We start from the raw sequence: 20279 nt of genomic DNA, 5'->3' as shown, positions 1-20279 counted from the left end.
TCGAGCATGCCATTATGGATGGGTCCGTCCGTTCGTCTCGACTGGCTGCAGCCATATTTTAACCGTAAACTGTCGTGGGTTGAATATTAAAAAAAAATATTATCTCTTCATTTACCCGCTTCATGGTAGACGGGAATTCGGTGGAAAAATGTGCCAGCCAGCAGTAGAGATGGTTATCGGGAGGGTTCCGAGTAAAAATCATGGACGGGACGGATAAACATATGGAATCATTTGTGCAAAATAATTCCCAATGAAGCTTTTACAAAATGTTACAATAAAATATTTTAAATATATATTATATATAATATATATAATATATTATAAATATATTAATATATATATATATATTATATTTATATTCGACATCCACGTCAGCAACTTAAAACATCTGGTAGGATAGTCTTGGAGTCTATCAGTTCTGGAATTGAACTGAGATCTCTTCAAACAATAGATGGAACATCACTTCAATTTGGCTGGAATTCAAAGTTCGAGAGAAAAAACCAAAAAAAATTATCAAGAACTTCATGATCATCCTAGAAAGATGAGTAAACTTAGTCTTTTAAAAATTAAACAGATACCTTCATGAAATTGATTAAACTTCCTGATATAGTTCAGGTTTTAGGTGAGATGTTTTAAAACCCGCTTAAAAATGGCTGCGATCACCCAATAATAATGTTTTATTACGTCCATTATAAATGTTTTCTCTACTTCAATTTGGCTCTTGGCATCCTCTGAAACACTAGGAACAGCAGTTCTTCGTATTCGCGAAATCTTGAAGAGAAATTTGGATAAAATTTATTTTTATATTTATTTTCTCATTAATTCAAAACACAGTTGCAACAATGCTTGCCGATTAGACGAGCGTTACATTAATATCCCAAAGTGTACCTAACTTCCTGCTCATTCACACCTTTACATCAACTACCGATGAATCACTAGCGTTGGCACATATAAACCCGTTTTAATTTCCGCACACACTACCGATAGAAACTAGACAAAAGCCACACGCCCGTCTTAGACGTCGGCGGGTTTTGATTTCTAGCGATAGATATTCCATTCTCAAGGCTTCTTAGAACAAAGCACAAGATTTTAAGGTATGGAATGACGCCGGATTTATAACTGGTACACTGTCATCGTAATGCGCTGACTTATTCCTATCAGTTCAGCTTTGTGACGCCTTGTAAATCACGACCCACCACAGACGGTTCGTGTGAGTACATGCTTTCTACGCAACTGTCAATCATAAATTAAGATTTTGCTCTTGGAAAAGGAGTAACGAGTCGTGGGCGATAAGTGCGATGCGAATTGCAGCGACAATTTGTTCGTTTCGTCTTAAAAAAAGTTATCGTGTGTAAGCTTGTACTAGCCTTCATCTCACTGAGATATATGTGATTGAAATATGACGTCGTGCTTTTTATGTCATCAATGCACTTGAGATCAATTATGAGTCATGAGTTTGAAAGCAGGATGTATCACGCAGCACCAGTTATAAATGATAATCGATGCATTTTTCATGGTCTAAAGAAACTGTAAAATCGCAACAAATAATGACAATCCGTTACTTATTTTTAAACACTCATTCAAACGGTACACAGATTTCGCGTAAATTGGTTGCTTCTGGAGGTGTTTTTTTTGCCGTCGTCTGTACATTTGCATGCCCACAGTGCCATTTTTCATCTCGCTGCATCGTGTCGGAGGCGGTGACTGGAGGATATCGCTTACTGCATAGCCACCGTTAATAGAAATAAGCTCCAGCGAATGTGGAATAATATCGACACCAGCACGTAACCAGTCCTTCTGGACTGCTGCACCGACCTTCGCACTGCTACCATTTTTGGCATATCCGAGGTGAGAATGGCGTTTGCGTGTTCACGATCGTTTGCGTGTCTTTCATTGCCGCACGTCCAGGCAAAATGACAGACGCCAAGTTGACGGGGCGCCGCTGCCAATATTTGCAATTGCATACCCGTGGGTGGACAGGATTGTTAATGTTTGCTGCGCGCGAGTACATCGAGTGCACAGTGGTGCATAGAGTGGCTAGTGTGGATCAGTGGTGGAGATCATAACGATCTGCTGGGCCGTATCAATCGAGATCGATGGTTTTGGGCTGAATCATTTACAAAGTGACAGTGATGTTGAAAATTGTGGACTACCTTTTAGGTAGGACTCCGCTAAAAGGACATCGATGTAGTGTCAATTCGTTACTTTGTTGTGAACGAGTTTGCGCTCCAACATGGGAATGGCTTTAGGCACGATGAGGTAATGATGTTAAGAAGAGTGATTGATTCATCCCACACCTTTAAGCCTTCAAATCTTGTATTTAGCGTTAATATGTTTAAAAACCTAAAATAATAACGAAAAATGCTGTGATATGTAATCATTTTTCAAAACACTTTGTCAACTTTTAGCCTTGCAGCGATTGCTTCGCACAACTACCACACTCCATTAATTCCATATATTGACAACAATCTCATCCATCCGCCCTAAGAACACACTGTGGATGGCAGACAGTCGATGGTACCAAGCCCATATGTCCCGATGTGGTAGAACGAAGGAATAAAAGACTTCCTTTTGCACTTTCGGAAGCAAACCGTTATCGTCAGCGAGTGAACGGCAAGGCGTGGGCAACATGAAAAATTACTTTCGTACGATGTGTTTGTATCACGCCACAGTTTGTTCACACGCCAGGCAGCATCTCTAACGCCCTTTTTTTTTCTTGGTGTGCTGTGCGTTTTCCTTTTCGACCATCGATAATCTCCTTCATCCGCTGGTTTGGTGACTAATTTGTTCCTGTTTCGTAATAACTAAGTGATCTCTTATGTGAAGTGTGGTTCGTTGTTCAATATGGGTTTTTGGTTCGGGCTTGTTGGGATTTTGTTAGTTTTTTCTTCTCCCGTTTTGTTCCATTTCTGATTCTGTGCTGGTGTGAATAGGGAACTTTTTTTTGTATCTCACACATTGGATTAGTTTGGTATGTTTTATTTCTCTTTTTGGTCCTTTATATCGGAGAATCAGACGATGATTTAAGAAAAAAAGCAATTGGTAATGGGAAAAGAATTTTTTTTAAAGATTTATAAAAAAAAGTTTTTTATATGAAATGTAAAATTGTTTTATTCGAATCAAGATTGGTATCGGGAAGAAACTAAAAAAGGTTATTACTTTTCAGACTCAGAATGGCTGTCCTGTTCTACTTACTTTATCATGCTTTTTTCTTGTCGCTAGTGATTACTTTACCCCATATTTCTGGCAATTCCGGGTATCATTTCGAAATGTCTAGTCTATTGGCCGATATCCATGTGTTCGATATTAGAAGCTCATAATATATAACACTCAGGTGGTCCCGCCAAAAACACAATACGATATTGTGATTGGGTTTTCTCACATAGTTGTCGAGGATAATAACAAACTTTCAATTCAATGTTATGAATTAAAGTAATAGGCTTGTTTTATATCTCCACAAACAACAGAAACTAGCGTCCGACGAATTCAGACTTGAGTACATACAATTTCCAGTTTTTCACATTTCAAGTTTCAAAATTAATTGCTCATAAACGAAGACAAATGTTTGGTTTGAGTAACTTCAAGTTACTTTTTGTGAGTAACTTTAGCGTTCTTCCGGTATCTTGATGGAATCTTGCCACGAAGTATTCAATTTCTTAAACTTTCCTGGTGGTTGTTTATCTTTACAGTCTTAGTACAGAATATTTTAGTTCCTGTTATCGTTGATTTTTCATGGAATTATTTTCTCTATTAATGGGCTATGCAATGCCTTGAAGCCGATCATTTTCGGGGTCTGGCTGAAGTGTGCAACATAATATTTGGAATGTCCTTTTATTGTTTATGGAATGTCAAAAGTAGCTCCTGCGATTTTTCCATAATTGTCTCACAATAATATCATCTCGTAAGGTCTTATCTTATTAGTTAGTTTTTACTATTGATTCAAAAATAACCGAAATATCTTCTTATAGACACATTCGTGTTTTAAGCGTGATTTACCGATTAGAAAAGTAATAGCGACATTTGCTATCAAAAACTGGATAAACCTTATTTATATCACTAATTTCTTTTCGAATTTTGTTTTCTCTCCATTTGCAGCACAATATCGTTCGCCGCGAATAATAGAAAATCCAAGTGACACAATCGTCCCAAAAAATGATCCCGTCACGCTTAACTGTAAGGCGGAAGGAAAACCACAGCCCGTCATCCAATGGTACAAGGACGGCGAGGAGGTAAAGCTGGACGCGAACCACGTCCTGTTGCCGGCCGGATCATTGTTCTTTCTGCGGACCGTTCACAGCAAAAAGGAACAGGATGACGGTGTTTACTGGTGTGTGGCCAGCAATCCGGCCGGCAAAGTGTACAGTCGCAACGCTACACTGCAGGTGGCAAGTAAGTAAACTGTTAAAGTTAAATATTTTCCACTTGACACAACATGATATACTTACAAGATTTAGGCAGGCTTATACAGTTTATCCTCCATGGCGATGTGGATCATCTTATCGATCGATATTTTTTTAAATTTCAGCTTTAAGAGACGATTTTCGTGTGGAGCCAAAAAATACACGCGTTGCTGCCGGTGAAACAGCACTACTGGAATGCAGTCCACCCCGTGGCAATCCCGAACCGAACGTTAGCTGGAAAAAGGTATGTTTTTTTAAGGAAGATTATTTTATTCTTTTATTTTCTCTTTGTTTCGCACTCTACACACCATTATCATCAACGAAATCACAATTTATCATGGTCCGCTTCTGAACCTTTTCCCTTTTTTATTGTTTGGGTTTGGCTTTTCTGTCGCGCCTTTTTGCAGAATGACGGCTTTCTGGAGCTGGACGATTATCGACCATCGAAGGAGCTGGCCCGGATACGGATCGTTGACAGTGGAAACCTTCTGATCAGTGACGTTCGGCCAACCGATGAAGGGCGTTACCAGTGCATCGCACAGAACATGGTTGGCTCGCGGGAAAGTGGACTCGCCAAATTAACCGTCCAGGGTAAGTGTGATTTTTGTTGCTGCGCGGTTCAACAGCCGGAAGGGACCATTTTCCAAAAAGGGTTTGCTGGAGGATGATTTACGGAGGCAACACTTTTTTGTAAAGTGCGGTCGCTTTCGGCCACTGAAATGAAGATCAATATGCGTTGGTTTTTTGTTGTTTGCTTCTCTCGTGCTTCCAACATTCCACCGGGTGAACCTTTTTATTCCCACCCCCCCCCCCCCGTTTTCGGCATGATTAATGTCCAATAGTAAAAAGAAATCATTAATGTACCTTTGCACAGCATAACAGCCGGTTCATCATCGTTAGTAGCTTTAGAAGTGGTATATAGAAACGCTTGAACACGAATTGCTTCTAACCATTTGCATAACAAATTAAATTATTCGTTCACATCACATCAATTGCGTTCCTTTGCCTTGCACACACACGGTTAGGCATATTTAGAAAGCTTGTTTTAGACATCTTCACCTACCGCGATGGGTGATAAATATTGCATAGTAATAAGGAAAAACCTGGTGGACAAAAATGAAAAACGATCGAACTGTTTCTTACTTGCTTGTACTTCTGATTGGAGCTAATTTTAAGCGAACAACACGCTTTGGTTTGGGTTGGTGGGGAGGAATAATAATTTATGTCATTTTTAATCAGCCCTGTCGCCTTCAGATCTACCGATATATGATTTACTACCTTCCGATCTCTTTCCCATAACAAAAAAAAACACAGTGAAACCGTACTTTGTGGCCGAACCGGATGATGCGACCGTGCTCGAGGGACATCGCGTACAGTTCCAGTGTTCGGTCGGTGGTGATCCGGCACCGCAAATACTGTGGACAAAACAGAATGGCGATATTCCTGTCGGGCGGGCAGAAATATCCGAGGAGGACCGAAGTCTTATCATACGCAATGTGACCGCCGATGATCACGGGCAGTACATCTGTGAGGCACGCAATTCGGTCGGTGTGATAAGTGCCCGTGCGAGCCTAATCGTAAACAGTAAGTATCGTACCGATGAGTGGTGTAATTAATGCAATTTGAATGACATTTAAGGCAATCAGATATCATGCGTCTATTGGTGAGATAAAGGTGGGATAATAAAGCTTCCCGACCGATCGATGTTGTCCGGCAAAATCGGGTATTCGGCAAAATGATTTCACCAAATCTCAGCATGTGGATCGTATCATAACACATCATTTAAGCCGCCTGTAGCCAGAAAGCCCGAACCGACGGACCGAATCTGGTGACGAATTTTACGACCGTTCGAATTGGAAATCAGATTTTAACAACCACCCAATGCAATGGAGGTTACATAGTGGCGTCATTTTATATAGCGACCAACGTCTTTTTTGAGACTCCGCATCACATCAGTTGGTATTGCTTCTGTTTTGCTTCCTTCCAAGCTTTGCTTAAACACGATTCGCGATTGTTGTGGCGTTTTATTGCGACGCTTTTTTTGGCACCCTGCTGTCGTTCCCCCTAGTCAGCTTCTGTGGGCGTATGTTTATGTGTGTGGCTGTGTGACACTAGATTAGCAGCAAACAATCATAAACCGGTGGTACACACATCTTGCTTAGCTGGAGTGTGTGAATGCGTGTCTTATGTTTCGGTTTTATGAGCATTCGAAAAGGTTTTCCTAACCGCTAAGATTCATTTGAATTTATTTCGCTTCGCGAATTTTAAATCGGTGGTACGAACTTTCAAATGCGCATTACGTTAGAAGCACCGATTGACATTTGAGGGAATTTGTGTTAAATTTTTTGGTGAATTACCGTGTAGTCCAATAGGCTACACCGCTGGTTATTGGCACCAAAATTATACAGTAATACTATGTGACCTTTTATTAGCACCACAAGTTGTACATGTGATACGATTTTTCGATTACTCACTAAGGATTGACATCTTCGAGTGGGTCAATGGTACGGTTCTATGGCTCTCGGTTTAGTACACCATAGGATCTTCATCGAAATTCATCTTGATTGTGACAGGGAGCGAGGGAACAATTTTGAGTTTAAAATAAATCCGATCCGCTTGCTGTAATAATAGTATTACAGTAGGTTTTTGAACCTAGAAAATGGTGCTGGAGATTGCTGGCGAAGCCGGTCTCTGCATGACAGGAGCGGGTATCAAATCCGCACAGTATCCAGCTCAAGGAAAGCTAGCAATGGCTAACCAAGACCTCTTGAGGTTGTAATGTCTCTAACGAAGCACTAAAGATTCACCATGAGGAAAAATAATTCAAATTTTAAGATTAATTCATCCATATTATGAAATTATGGTGTTTTACTTCTAATTATCATATCAGACGAACAAATGTAATTGTTTAGATTGAGGCTCTCAGTGGTTATCTTAAAGAAAGAATCTTCTTTTTCCAAATTCTCAATAATTTGCCAAAAAATCACAATTTTCAACAATCACAAATCAACAAACAAAAAATCACAATCAAAATAGCGTGTGTTTGTAAATTTGTGAGGTTGATGTTTGCTTTAAAATCTCAGAAACTCTTTTTACAATGGTCATTCTGTCGTTCGTGAAATATTGTTTCGTGATGTCAAAGATCTGAATAAAGAATTCCTCCTCAGAATGAAAGCTGAATTGCTACTGCATTGTGAGCTTGAACGTGAAGTCCAGAAATTATACTAAATCTCACTGATGCAGACTTGTGTAACTCCACAAACGTAATACTCTTGTCTAATGCATCTCTACATTTATCTTTATCCTACAGCACCACCCGTGTTCATTGTGCGACCACAAGATCAAAAAGTCACCGTTAATGGTGTGGTGACGTTTAAATGTTCCGCCGGCGGAAGTCCACTGCCGTCAGTGTTTTGGACGCGCGAAGGCTCCCAGACGCTCATGTTCCCGAACAATAGCTACGGCAATATGCACGTGTCCGGACAGGGTTCGTTGCAGATCCGCGGTGTTGAACGTGAGGATGATGGATACTTCGTCTGTTCTGCACTCAGCGTGGCGGGATCGGTAACGAGTCGAGTGTATTTACAGGTTAGTTAATGTTATAATTCACTATTTGTATTTCAATTGTGTAATTCTTTGTAAATAACACTGTGTCTTCTTTAGGTGACTTCTCCAATTGACAGTATTCCACCGCCACTGCTACAGCAAGTACCCTCGAACCAAAGTCTCCCGAGCGGTACGAAAGCAACGCTTCCTTGCCGTAGTTCATCCTTCGGTGGTTCTCTGCACGAGCCACCATCTTCAACGCCTCGTTGGCAACGTGACGGTATCAATCTTCTCACCGGGGCCGGAAAACGGTTCAAAATTCTTTCTGGTGGATCACTAAGGATTGATGGTAAGTACACTGAATGTTATGATAAATCTCCCAAAATACGATTGACGTCTATTGGTCGGTGCGGAAATAAGCTCCAACTGTAGTGCGCAAGCATTGTACTTCATTCCATATGCGGATAAAGAGCTACCGAGCAAAAGTTCCATCTGTGCACTCTAATCACTTGATAATGCTTTCCCCATGGTAATGAAAAGAAATTTAACAACGAGGGAAAACGGAGGCGAATTTCGTCTTTGTGCAGAACTTAAAACCCATGGAAACGGAAAGATATAATATCGGTTCCGTTGTGCAAAGCTTAATAGTCCTCTAATACCCAATTTATACCAACTGCAGCGCACATACTATCTGAATGATTTAATTGATGCATGAACAATCAACTGGAGAGCAATATGCGTTTTCCCTTTTACCTTCCTTTGTGTGTGCCTATATCGGTAATGAGATGAGGGTACACGCCTTTCAAGAATGGTACACCGTACATGCCTGCCTTTAACAGGGACGATTGGTTGCTTAATAAGCCTGACTTTGACGTGGAACTGCAATCACACACAAACACAATGCCTTGTGAAAAGTGCAATCTGGTGTTTGGGAAAAAAGGGGGAAAAACAGGCAGCATTCGCCTTCTTGTTGCGACGATCAGTTGCGTCTCATTGATTATTTAAAGAGTTTGTGCAGCTGTGCTGAAGGCAAGCAACGAGTGCGTACGATGGTTCCGTACCAAACGGGATGGTATACATATACCAGCAGCATGCTAGAAAATGCATGTTGCCTGCGGTGGTTTAATTATTGACGAGTGCTTTCGTTGTTTTGCTGCGTTCAAATGAACTAGAATAATAGAGATCTTGAGTTACGCTCGTGGCACTTGGTGGTTTGAGCGGAATCGTTGGCAATGGAAAGTGACACGTGGTATTAACGCTCCGCTCCGTGAAGTAAGGATATCCGGTTTCATTACTCAACCATGTAAAGATTTACTTCTCCATGTCAAGACCTTCGTTCGATAAGTTGGCAAAAACGTCCAACACACATCGCCAGGAAAGGATATACTTTTCACGGTACTGTTTCATCCCCCTAGCCGGGTAGATTGACCATGATTGATTGAATCTTTACACAGTTTAGTGCTTAAGCTGTTCTTTAGGTTATTTTTTCGTGCTAATATTCTCAACTCAATAAAATCCTCACATTGGATGTTCTGGCTTAAGCTTAAGGTAAAGTACCAGAGGAGTACTTTCATCGTAAGTAAGCGCATGCGAATTTTGTGCGCCGCGTGCCGTCGTACATATTCGTTACCCATACAGCTTATGCATCATCAATCAACATCCAAGTGATGTTAGAGAGTGTGCTTGGTGAGGAGTTCGTACGCTTTTTTTGTATTTTAGCATAAAACGATTTTCTTGCAAGTTCCCTCTGAAAAAAGAATTCATCACCATTCTCCTCCCCAAAGCCCCGTTGAAAGGCAGCACTCAGCAAGCTTATCAGAAGATTGCAGTAACTCTCCATGGGGGTTCCTATCTGTTCTTACCATCTTTCATCTAGAGTGAGCTTTAAGGAAATCTTTCTTCTCGACATCAGTGAATAGTGCTGTACTTTAAACGACAGAATACCTCCTGAATGGCAGATGTTTGTAAGAGCACCTTATCCTCCATTTACGATATGCTTTGTAATCAGCGATGTTGCTGGAATAAAACACGAATCATTTTCTTAGACATATTCTACGATATAGTCATCCTAACAAGTAAGATTTGCTGTATATCTTCCTTCTCCAGCCGCAATTCTATAATCTCTTACAAAGGTGACGATAGCGCCTCAGTTTGGACAGTCCAGCTGTGTAAATGCTAACGGTACTGTCACGGTGCACCTTTTTCGCCATGTGCCACGATGCATCTCTGTACATCGTTCGAGCAAAACGATAAACGACAACCACCATTACATCGTAAAAAAAATGGTTGAGTGGCGTGAGTGATCCTTTGAACCCAGCTGGGAACCGAACGGGTCAGAATAACTAGCCTGTTGCCTGACTAGAAAAAGAAGGGCTTTTCAATTAAATGTCATTATGTAAATGATCATTTTTCTCCTTTCTTGCTTGGTGTGGTTTACCGCCACACTGCCATAAAGGCTAACCGAAAGCGATGGTGGAGACAGAAGACAAAAATCACTCCAGTGTTAAGGTTTTGCCTTCATCTTCATCGTGCTTAATATTGAAGAGTTCAAGGGGCTATTCAAGGGGATTTCTCCATATTCTGCAACAAACGGCCAAGGATTGGGAGTGTGAAACCGTTTACAATGCGATACAATAGACTTGGAAAAAGGTAAAAAAAAGCATAATCAATCGAATCCGATAGAGCGATAAGCTAATGATGCTGGAATGCTGATTGAGCTTTTGTACTGCCAATTAGATTCAATTAGTGGTTAGTTGTTCATCTCCTAGTTGTGGATTAATGATCAAAAAATGAAACTTATTTCCTTTAATAATGAAAAAATTGTTTACTGTATTCTCATTTATTTTTAATCTTCATTTTATTTGTTCTCAAAGTAACTCAAAAGTCACCTTTTTCAACATTAGGAAGAGTTCATTTTTGGTGCTATTTTTACACACACACACACAAATATTCAACAGCTTCATATGTGATGTTTATTTTGCTGTTTGTGTTTTACGTTCGCCCACTTTAAACACCAGCCCTCGAGCTGAATGGGCTTTTCCCATCCACGGAATTTCGATTGACTTGTGTAGAGCCCCCCGTCGCACACACCGAGTACGGAGCGTGATCTGATGATGCCCCAGAAAGGGTACTTCACCGGTGCTCATCATTCTTCACATGTCTCAACCTTGGCAGCAGGAGCAACGGTGAAGCAAACAGCAAAAGGTTCATCAAAAAAGTTTTCCAATTTGATCCTGTAAGCCTCATATGTTGTCGAGGGTTGTTACGTGCCGGTTGCATGTAACGGGTATCTCAAGGGTGTAGCGTGCGTTTGTTTGTTTGTGCTTTTATGATTTTTTTTCCACTTCATTTTTAATTTTCTACCATGAGTGGTGGTACTTGTGAAAATTGATAAACTTTTATCGACTGGATGATTTATGAACGAAGTTTTGCATACCAAGGTATGCTGGAAGATGTGTTTTTTTTTTGTTAATTTGCTGGCATATATTCTGCATAATTAGCAGCAGCTTTCATAACACTTTAAATCTTTTCTAAACAATCACTTTTTTAAATCCTGTACAAACTTCCCCTTGGGTTGAAGTTTTCCGCATTGAAATCTTTTAAATTTTTCCTTCCATGAAACAAAATCTTAATTCAGTTTTCCAAGCACCAGACCGAAGGAAGTAGGAAAGCCGTAAATTTTACGTATAAATTTCCGGTCTCGGTATAACTTTTTTCCCGTATTCACGACACGTTCCACTTTGTCGGCGGATCGTACCCGAACCAATCGGGCATGATGCGTTGTTAGGGCGGCTGTTTACCTGGTACCTACAACTTAGAAAGGGAAAATCCAAACTATCATAAGCGAGAGTTTCCTGCTGAGCTTTGGCGGAGATACGGCATGAAAGAAGGCCAAAAGAAAACCTTCTCCCGCCAGCAACTTAAGAAACGCCTGTCTAAAAGCCTCGTACGCCTCACTTTGCGGTGGATTGAATAACTTTTATTAGAATGAAGGCCGTTCCATCGTCAATGACTTCCGATGGTGTTCTTGTTGAAAATGCAAATGCCTTCGATGATAAGGCGCATGGTAGACGTGCGTGAAATCGCACACACGTTCTCGACGTTTGCTTTCAAGAATATCATTTCCGTTCAATGGGAGCGTTGTAGGGTGTACGGTTTTCCTGTACCGCTACAGGTAGGAAATGGGAAATGCCACTTTTCTTTCACCATTTATGGTTCATTCCACAACGAAACGTTGAAAAGAATCTTAGCATCTTGAACGCATTATTATTTTACGTATGGGGTTTCTCAACAATGGCGTACTAGTGATGCGATTTAGCATTGTAGAATTTTATTTTTTTAGAACTTTTTGTGCGTGCAAATTTTTGGTACAAGCTTTACGTTTGTATATTAAATTTTATTTTTGGGGATGTACTTTTCTTTTTATTCAATTATCGTTTATAATAAATTTACTGAAAGTTTATAAAATGTGCTTGGAATATTGAGACAAAATTAAAGCATTACTCACTGAGTGGAATTGTTATTGAAACAAACTTGTCTTTGGACAACTTTATTGTTGTTGATTTGTAACAAGTTAAGTCAATAATAACCAGAATTAATATGCCTTGAATTGTCAATTGTTGTATAATAAAAAAATAACTTAATAAATAATAATTTCTATTGCTGTTCTATTGCTGTTTTTTGCAATTGCTCATTTTGGAGTATTCTTGCGACATTTGGAGTTCTTCTGGTATTGAAGACTGTAGCAGATTTGGTCCTGGAGATCGAGGAGAGTTTAGTCCCTACGTGCTTTGACAAATTGGACAGTAACCTGAGTATGGCGCTTCTCGCTAGACAAGTCTTTCCTTCTTAAAGGTGGGTCCCTACGACGGTTCTCTCCTCGATGTAAAATATACGCACTTTCTTAACAAGTGTGGTTCTTCATCTTTGACACTTTATGAAACATGTTCTATACGTTTGAGATGAGCTAGAAGACTGGAAAGAGAAGACTTAAGAATTGACTGCATCCAATCTCAAAATTAGAGAACCTCTTATACATTCATCACTGGAGCTTGGTGGAGCATGTTTTATCGGTATTCGTTTTCTAGACTAGTTTCTTTGTATCTGTTCCACCACCAGCGATATTTTTGCTTCTCCAATACCTTGTTTTGGGTTTAGATATTTTAAATTTATTTAAAAAAAATAAATAGAAATGGACTTTTGAAAGTTTGCGTTTTATCGAAAGCGATGAAGTGAAAATAATTTATTTCTCTTTAGAGATAGATAGAAATAGATCTTTCAACAAAATGGTAATGCCCTTTTGGTGCTCTCCAAATTCCACTCTCGGAATATTCAACAACACTCTGTTTAGGTGCTACTATTTTTGGGTTCTTCCAAGGACCCAATTCTTACGGCATTTCGCACCCCCTCCGTTCAGCATTGAAATAAAGTGGCACTCTAACAGTCTCCATCATACGCTGTCATAGCGGATATCTTAAAACAGCATACTGTGTGCATACAAGTACAATGCTAAGAAGAACACTACGAAGGAGTCTAACCCCCAAAAGCCTTCCGATGGTATCGATTTGGGTACGAAAAACCGGTAGCACCAAAAAGAAACAGCATAGATGTCAAGTATTTGAAGTCTAGGCCCGGCAGTTGGACATTTCTCGAGCACACTTAATGGTAAAGAGAATTAAGCCATCGTACCGCGTGAAGTGTTGCCATTTTAAGTACGTCGCTCCTTTTTCAGCACAACCACCGTGTTGTTAAATTTCTTACACATTTTTTCTCCCTCTTCTCTGCAATATCTACTGTGTGCCAATCGAGATCAATTTTTCCTTCTTGAAAGCCCATTAATAATGTTTCGGCCTTTCACGGTACATCTTTTTTTTTTGTTGGTGGAGCGACCCAACACGGTAAAGAGGTCAATAATTAGATATCGGCATAGTTGGTACGTGTCGGCCGGAGGTAGGTTCGTGCTAACGGTGGGTTTTTATTGCGGGTTTCGCAAGCAGTTTCCATACATTTTTGGTAGTGGACCACTAATTGCCCACTTCTTCCGCTACCAGGCTGAGGACGAAGATGATCGGTACGGGATTTGAGCATGATGGGGCACGAGCTGTGGGGCATTCGGTAATGACAAGGATGTGATAGAGGATGGTAATGTTTTTGTGTGGAAACCCTTTTCGAGCGTTGATGCGTTGTTGAAATTGGAAGCTTAATGAGGGGCTCTTAGAAGAAGGATGGCGGGGGATTTAATTCGGGACAGAACTCGATGTGATAACTTGCCTAATGGAGGGTTCATCTAGTGACATTATTACTTACCATTAAAGTATCTTCTTACTGCGTTGCTTTTAAGCTTAAGTAGATAATCGGTTTTTGAAGGAGTTAATTTGGGAGTTTTTTTTTGCTGTTCTGTTGAAGATTAAACCATACGGATTTTACGCTTTTTGGTGCAGATTTTCCAAACCTTCATCACATTATACGGAACAGAAACACAAAGACATGCTAGGGAAGAATGTTTGCTGTAAATGTCCATTCTACTTTGCTAATGCTTCTCACTACTCATTCACAAACTTTAACGCTATGCATCAACATTGCATAACCGTGTTAGTCCGCATAGAGTGAGAGAAACAGAATGGAAATCATTGTACCTGATGTAAACACAAAACCTTCCTACGTACATAAACATTTTAGGAGGACACAGAAAGGAACACGTATCGTACATATTGTATGTAGCGTTATGCTTTTCGAACATGCTTTCCCTAATGAAAGCACCAGGCGATGGTCGCTTTTCACCTCGTTCCATATGAGGTGGCGTTCTAGGTTTTTGCTGATTCTGTCGTTTCGTTACCGTAACGCACCGTTCTCCCTTTAGCTGTACATTTCCCTGTATTTGTATATATTTTTTCGTCGCCATCACAAAGTTTTTGCCTCTTTCAAGGATATGCTTTACGGATCGTAAAGATACACTCTTTATCCATTGAAAAGCCACGGCCAGGTGGTGTGAAAACAAAAACTACCGCTCACCATGCTGTCCCATTTGTTCGTTCCCCCCTCCAAAAGGGACCGGAGAAAATGGGCTGAGCTTTGTGTACTTTAGTCAGGAGTTTAGTGCTCTAGCACAAATGCTACCGGCAAGGGGAAAGGGATGTGACATGATGGTATAGAGCGAAGAAAAACTTTCCCGAGATCTACGTGAAAACGTTTTACTTTACACTTACATACTTCGGTACGCGTTTTGGTAGAGGTTTGTTTAAGGCGAGTTCTCAGACACTTTAACCATTTTTAGACGAGAGTTGCTTTGATTGTTGAAGTCTACTGTTTAAAGTTTCTATTGTAACCCATTTGTTAACAGTGTTTGGATTAACTCTTGCAAAAGGTATTCTAAATAAAAAGAAGGTCTAAATAAAAAGAGTGTGTGCCGGTGACATTTTGTTCGCTTTTGTTAGTTTGTGAAGAATCAACTTGAATTAAAGCTCAGTTTATCGTAAAATTGTACTCAAAGTTTCTAGTTACTTCAACAAGTGAATAAAATTTACTTTATAAAACATATTACATGTGTATTACAAAAGAATTGAAATATTTTAATACGGATATTAACTAAACCAGTTGGCTTCTCCAGTATTTCAACAATTATCAATTTTCTTGAAAAGTATTTAACGCTGTCTAGAGCTTTCAGATTACTCAAATTCGTCCTCATAGTAGTTGGTATATACAATAATCATTCCATTTATTTGTCAAGCCTAGAAATTCTTCTGCTAGAGACAATGTGTTATGAACCTTAAAAAATAGTCGTCGTAAAAGAATACGGCGGATGAAGAATAAGGTGTCACTCCAGATATTCTAGATATGTTTGACTAACTCAGACTTGGAGCCGAGTTCTATCATGTAATTACATGTTCTTGTTAAATCTTCGAATTATCTAAAGTAAACTCCGCTTGATGTCTCTCAACGTCATCTTTTAGGATATTCAATATCCATGTTTTCGAATCATGTCCGAAGTGCCTAACTAGTCAATAATGGTACTACATTAAGAAACTTTTTACTTTTACTCCTAAGTGATGTTCAGATTCAACAGAGTTAAAGTGTTAGAATGTTGTACAAATAGTTCAAAATTTTCATTTTCCTCAGCTGTCCAGAATGTGTTGTCGTCTACACAATATACTACCTAGTATTGGACCCTCGATATAATTCGCGACATGTTCTCTCGTCCACCTCATAAAACATAAAAAAATATTCAATACCAAATTTACAACCTAATATTATGTATCCAAAAACCACTTGTACTATTCAAAAGATTTTTAAATATATGTTTCTTGTATGTTTTCAGATCTCCAAACAGAAGACAGTGGATGGTATCGATGTTTTGTGAAGCTGGACGATCATGAATATTCTTGGTCTGCATATCTGAGTGTAAGTTTTATACTTCTGCTGCCTTTAAGTTTTATTTCTCTATAGTTTAAGTATAAGTTTATTTCATCCCTTGACGTATAAGTCTTATAATAGCTAATATAAAGCACAAATTGCATACCTCTAGGCGTACAAACGTTTTGACGCAACTTGGCAGAAAACCATCGAGAAAAGTAGTAAACCATTTATACAGCCGTTTGCTCTGAATATGCAATCATCCATAATAAAGCGTGTAAAATGTCACGCTTACCTGTAGCAATCATTTAAATTCCTTTGCCATAAACCAGTACCTACAAGCGTGCCCTTACCCGCAATGTCTCTTTTGCCCATTCGTTTTCCGTTCCATAGGTCGATAGCAATCTGCCGCCACAATCGCAGCAGATATTCAATCCCGAACTTTTACCCTCCGCACCGGGACAACCGAAGGCAGCAAACATTACCAACACAAACGTTACGCTTATATGGGCCCGTGGGCAGGATAAGCTGCGAACGAACGCGATCGCTAGCTACACGATCGAGTATCACAGTACGGACGATCGGGAGGTGGACGCCGGATGGAAGATTGCGTTGCGGCAGATCGCAGGCAATACGGCCACGGTGACGGGTCTGTCGCCGGAAACTGGATACATCTTCTCGGTGCGTGCTGAGAACGGTATGGGATTCTCGGGCCCTTCGCCCGTATCGACGCTTATTCGCACACTATCGTCGGACGATCGTGTCACCATACCGGAGGAGATGGAAACGGCCCGTATGGTGCTGAGCGGGAAGGTAGGTTTCATCGCTGTCCAATCGGGGTTTGCGATGTTGGAGATGAGATAATTTTTTGATTGTCACATTTCCCCGGTTCGGTTGGTGGGGAATTTTGCAGATCCTGGAGCTGATCGATATCATAGCGCTAACGTCAACATCTGTACGGCTCGAATGGCAGCTACAGATCGGTGGTTCGGAAGAGTACATCGAAGGGTTTTACGTTCGCTATCGCGATCTCGATAGTGATGTGCAGCGGTACAGCATGCTACCGATACCGAACAGCGAAACGGAGAGCCACATCATTACGAACCTAAACAAGTACACCCGGTACGAGTTCTTCCTGACGCCGTACTTTAAAAATCTCGAAGGCCAACCGAGCAATGCACGGATCGTACGCACGCTGGAGGATATGCCGACGGGACCACCGACGAACATACAGGCCGGTATGCTGAACCTGACCGCCGGCTGGGTACGGTGGAGTCCACCGTTGCGCGAACACCAGCACGGTGCAGTGGTGGGCTACAAAATTCAGGTGAAATCGGGCAATAACGCCTCGAAGCTGCTTGCCCAGATGACGCTCAACTCGACGACCACCTCGGTCATGCTGAACAACCTGACCACCGGTTCGAGTTACACGATTCGCGTGGCCATGTTTAATCGGCTCGGTATGGGCCCGTTCGCTAAACCGCTGTACCTCGTGATGGATCCATCGTTCGTGATCGTACCGCAGGGTGTACACAACAACCATCATCTCTTCAGCGACTACGACGACCGGCGCCATCCGCAGCATCAGCCGCACGCGAACAGTTTCCTGCACGAAACGTGGTTTATGCTGTTGGTGGTATTTTCGCTGCTGGTCGTACTGATCGTAGCGATCGCGGGCGGTGTGGTGCTGTTCCGCCGCCGCCAGAGCTTGGGCAAACCGGTTGTCACCGTGCCGACGCTTGGTGCGCGACGGGGCGACATTGCGAACTTGAGCATGTCGAGAAAGGATGGCGGGATTTGGATCGATCGTGGCTGGCGGACGTGTGATACGGATAAAGATTCCGGGCTTAGCTCGATCAAGCTGCTGGAGGGTAGTCAGACGCACCATACGTATCCATTACCCGACGGAGGCACGGATTACGCGGAGGTTGATCCTCGTGGACTGACGTCATTCTACAATCGAAAGGTAAGGCTGCGTTGCACTATGATGGCGGCAAAGGTCATAATTTATTTATTCAAAACTCGGAATATTACAACTGAATCATTGGTTCGCTGGCTTTAAACTGGGATTTTTTATTGACCTTTTTTAAAATTATTTGACATTGGATTGGAACACATTGGAAGCTTTTGAATTATTTGTAGCTTAAGTCTTGGTGCTTTATATTAGGTCGTATATTATATTTTTTTTTCTTTCTTCTAAGAAAGAAACTATATTAACATTGAAACAGAAAGGAATTATCTTAGTAACGCACCTTCAAATTTTCAAAAAATACTTTCTTGTTTTGTTAACGTGATGATTATATCGAACCAGATCATAACAGAAATATTAATTAGTGTAACATAAAATAAAAATAATTTATGATCGCGCCTTGTTTGGGGTTACCCCTTAGTGGAGTACGGGAATGAGTCACAGCCAGATATGTTTAACAATTTCTGTCGTGTGTTCTATTTCCATTCCAGTCTCCCGAAAGTCCTACACCGTACGCGACAACGATGATCATCAATGGCATTCCAAGGAGCGAAAATGGCGATCTAGGCTATCAGGGTCACGATACCTTCTCGTCTACATCGTCCAGCTTCCGGTCCTTCTACGGTTATCCGCGGCCAATCAACACAAACAATGGTACGTTTGATTCCGAATCGACATCCAAATCGCCACCTGTTGTCACCTTTTTGTATTTTAATCCTTTCTTCGTGCACTTTTGGTGTGTTTTGTTAAAAATCTTTCCTCAGTTCCACCGAACTGGGTTGACTATCTGCCACCGCCGCCAGAACATCCGCCACCGATTCCCCAGCCACTGGACATCAATCATCACCTGAACCATGTCTATCCATCCGAGCTGGTCGGTACCATGAACAGTTCGCAAACGTCCAGCTACTGCTCGCGGCGTACCAGCGGGTACAAGTGAGGGCCGGAAATGCGCTTTGGTTGGTAGGCGGTAAAAATACCACCAGCACCATCAACACAAAACTAAAACCAGACGAAAACAAATGCAACACACTCACGAAACCAAACGCCACACCTCACAGGCGCTAACCGTTAATGGCTTCGTGGTAACGTTAATGCCGAACGTGCCGAATGCGGTAGTGTCTTTTGCCGTGTGTCCGGCCTTCAATGTCCGAATATTGGTGGCCAAATCATCGTAGAGTAGTTGCTGTCTTTTTGTGCTGGGACGCAGTGTAAAACGGTTACACGCACTATTTTGGGACTGGAACTAGACGAAGATCGAAGAGTTGCGAAAAGGTGTTTTGTAAAGTTTTATTTTTCGACGGACAGTTTCCTTCGCTTCCAGTGCGTCAACTGCGTCCCGGCGGCCAACGATAAAAGATCCTTAAGGGTAAGTGTGTTGAAAGTAAAAATATTATATAAAATGTTTTAAATGCGAATTAGGACTCTTAACAATTGCAACATTACTTGAAAACATTTTTATAAATTAAATATGTTTCCATGGAAATTAGAATCTCTTTTCTCGTCTACTATTCTAGAAATCAATTTAATAATAAGGGAAAAGTTAGGGAAATAACAAAACAAATTAGTAAACTTTTCAAAAACATGATTTTGAACTGTGATACTTCACTTCTCGATTAATTCATTTACAGTTTTTTGAAAAAAATCCTTGTGTCTCATTCAATTTTCAGACACAACCCAGTGTTGTTTCTTTGTCTTTCGCACACTTCTCATCATTTTTGCGTGAAGTTTTGTGTTTATATTTCAATTTAGTTAGTTTTTTTATTGAAAAATTCGTTCTTTACTGTTAATTTTAATTATCAAAGCGAATAATGCTTGTTTGCTTGAACTGAAACTGAAAGTTCTATTTTATATTTTATTCTATTGTTTTATTGTATCTCATCTTTTGAACTGGTGTTCTTGATTATGCTTAGTTTTTTTTTGCATATTATTTCCATTTTTGTTTTGATTTTATTTTTTTTCTAATTTGGTCAGTTTTAAACTATTCTTGAACATCGTTTTTGTGTCGTACAAAA

At 40.6% G+C, this 20279-nt stretch overlaps 1 protein-coding gene across 2 annotated transcripts in view; it reads left to right on the top strand.

Annotated features, from left to right (window-relative positions):
• Positions 1 to 20279, top strand: part of LOC125766964 (roundabout homolog 2) — a 43143-nt gene that overhangs the window by 21634 nt on the left and 1230 nt on the right. For both annotated transcript variants that reach the window (XM_049433107.1, XM_049433108.1), the window contains exons 3-13: positions 4096 to 4389; positions 4526 to 4644; positions 4808 to 4991; positions 5715 to 5984; positions 7711 to 7988; positions 8064 to 8295; positions 16261 to 16343; positions 16689 to 17108; positions 17209 to 18261; positions 18756 to 18918; positions 19029 to 19633. In XM_049433107.1, coding sequence (XP_049289064.1) covers positions 4096 to 4389; positions 4526 to 4644; positions 4808 to 4991; positions 5715 to 5984; positions 7711 to 7988; positions 8064 to 8295; positions 16261 to 16343; positions 16689 to 17108; positions 17209 to 18261; positions 18756 to 18918; positions 19029 to 19204 — 3272 coding nt within the window. In that variant the 3' untranslated portion in view covers positions 19205 to 19633. The remainder of the gene's footprint in view (positions 1 to 4095; positions 4390 to 4525; positions 4645 to 4807; positions 4992 to 5714; positions 5985 to 7710; positions 7989 to 8063; positions 8296 to 16260; positions 16344 to 16688; positions 17109 to 17208; positions 18262 to 18755; positions 18919 to 19028; positions 19634 to 20279) is intronic.

This window comes from Anopheles funestus, chromosome 3RL (genome assembly GCF_943734845.2).
Source record: "Anopheles funestus chromosome 3RL, idAnoFuneDA-416_04, whole genome shotgun sequence".
Lineage (NCBI taxonomy): Eukaryota > Metazoa > Arthropoda > Insecta > Diptera > Culicidae > Anopheles > Anopheles funestus.
The sequence above is the reverse complement of the archived record's forward strand: the minus strand, read 5'-3'. Positions and strand labels throughout refer to the sequence as shown.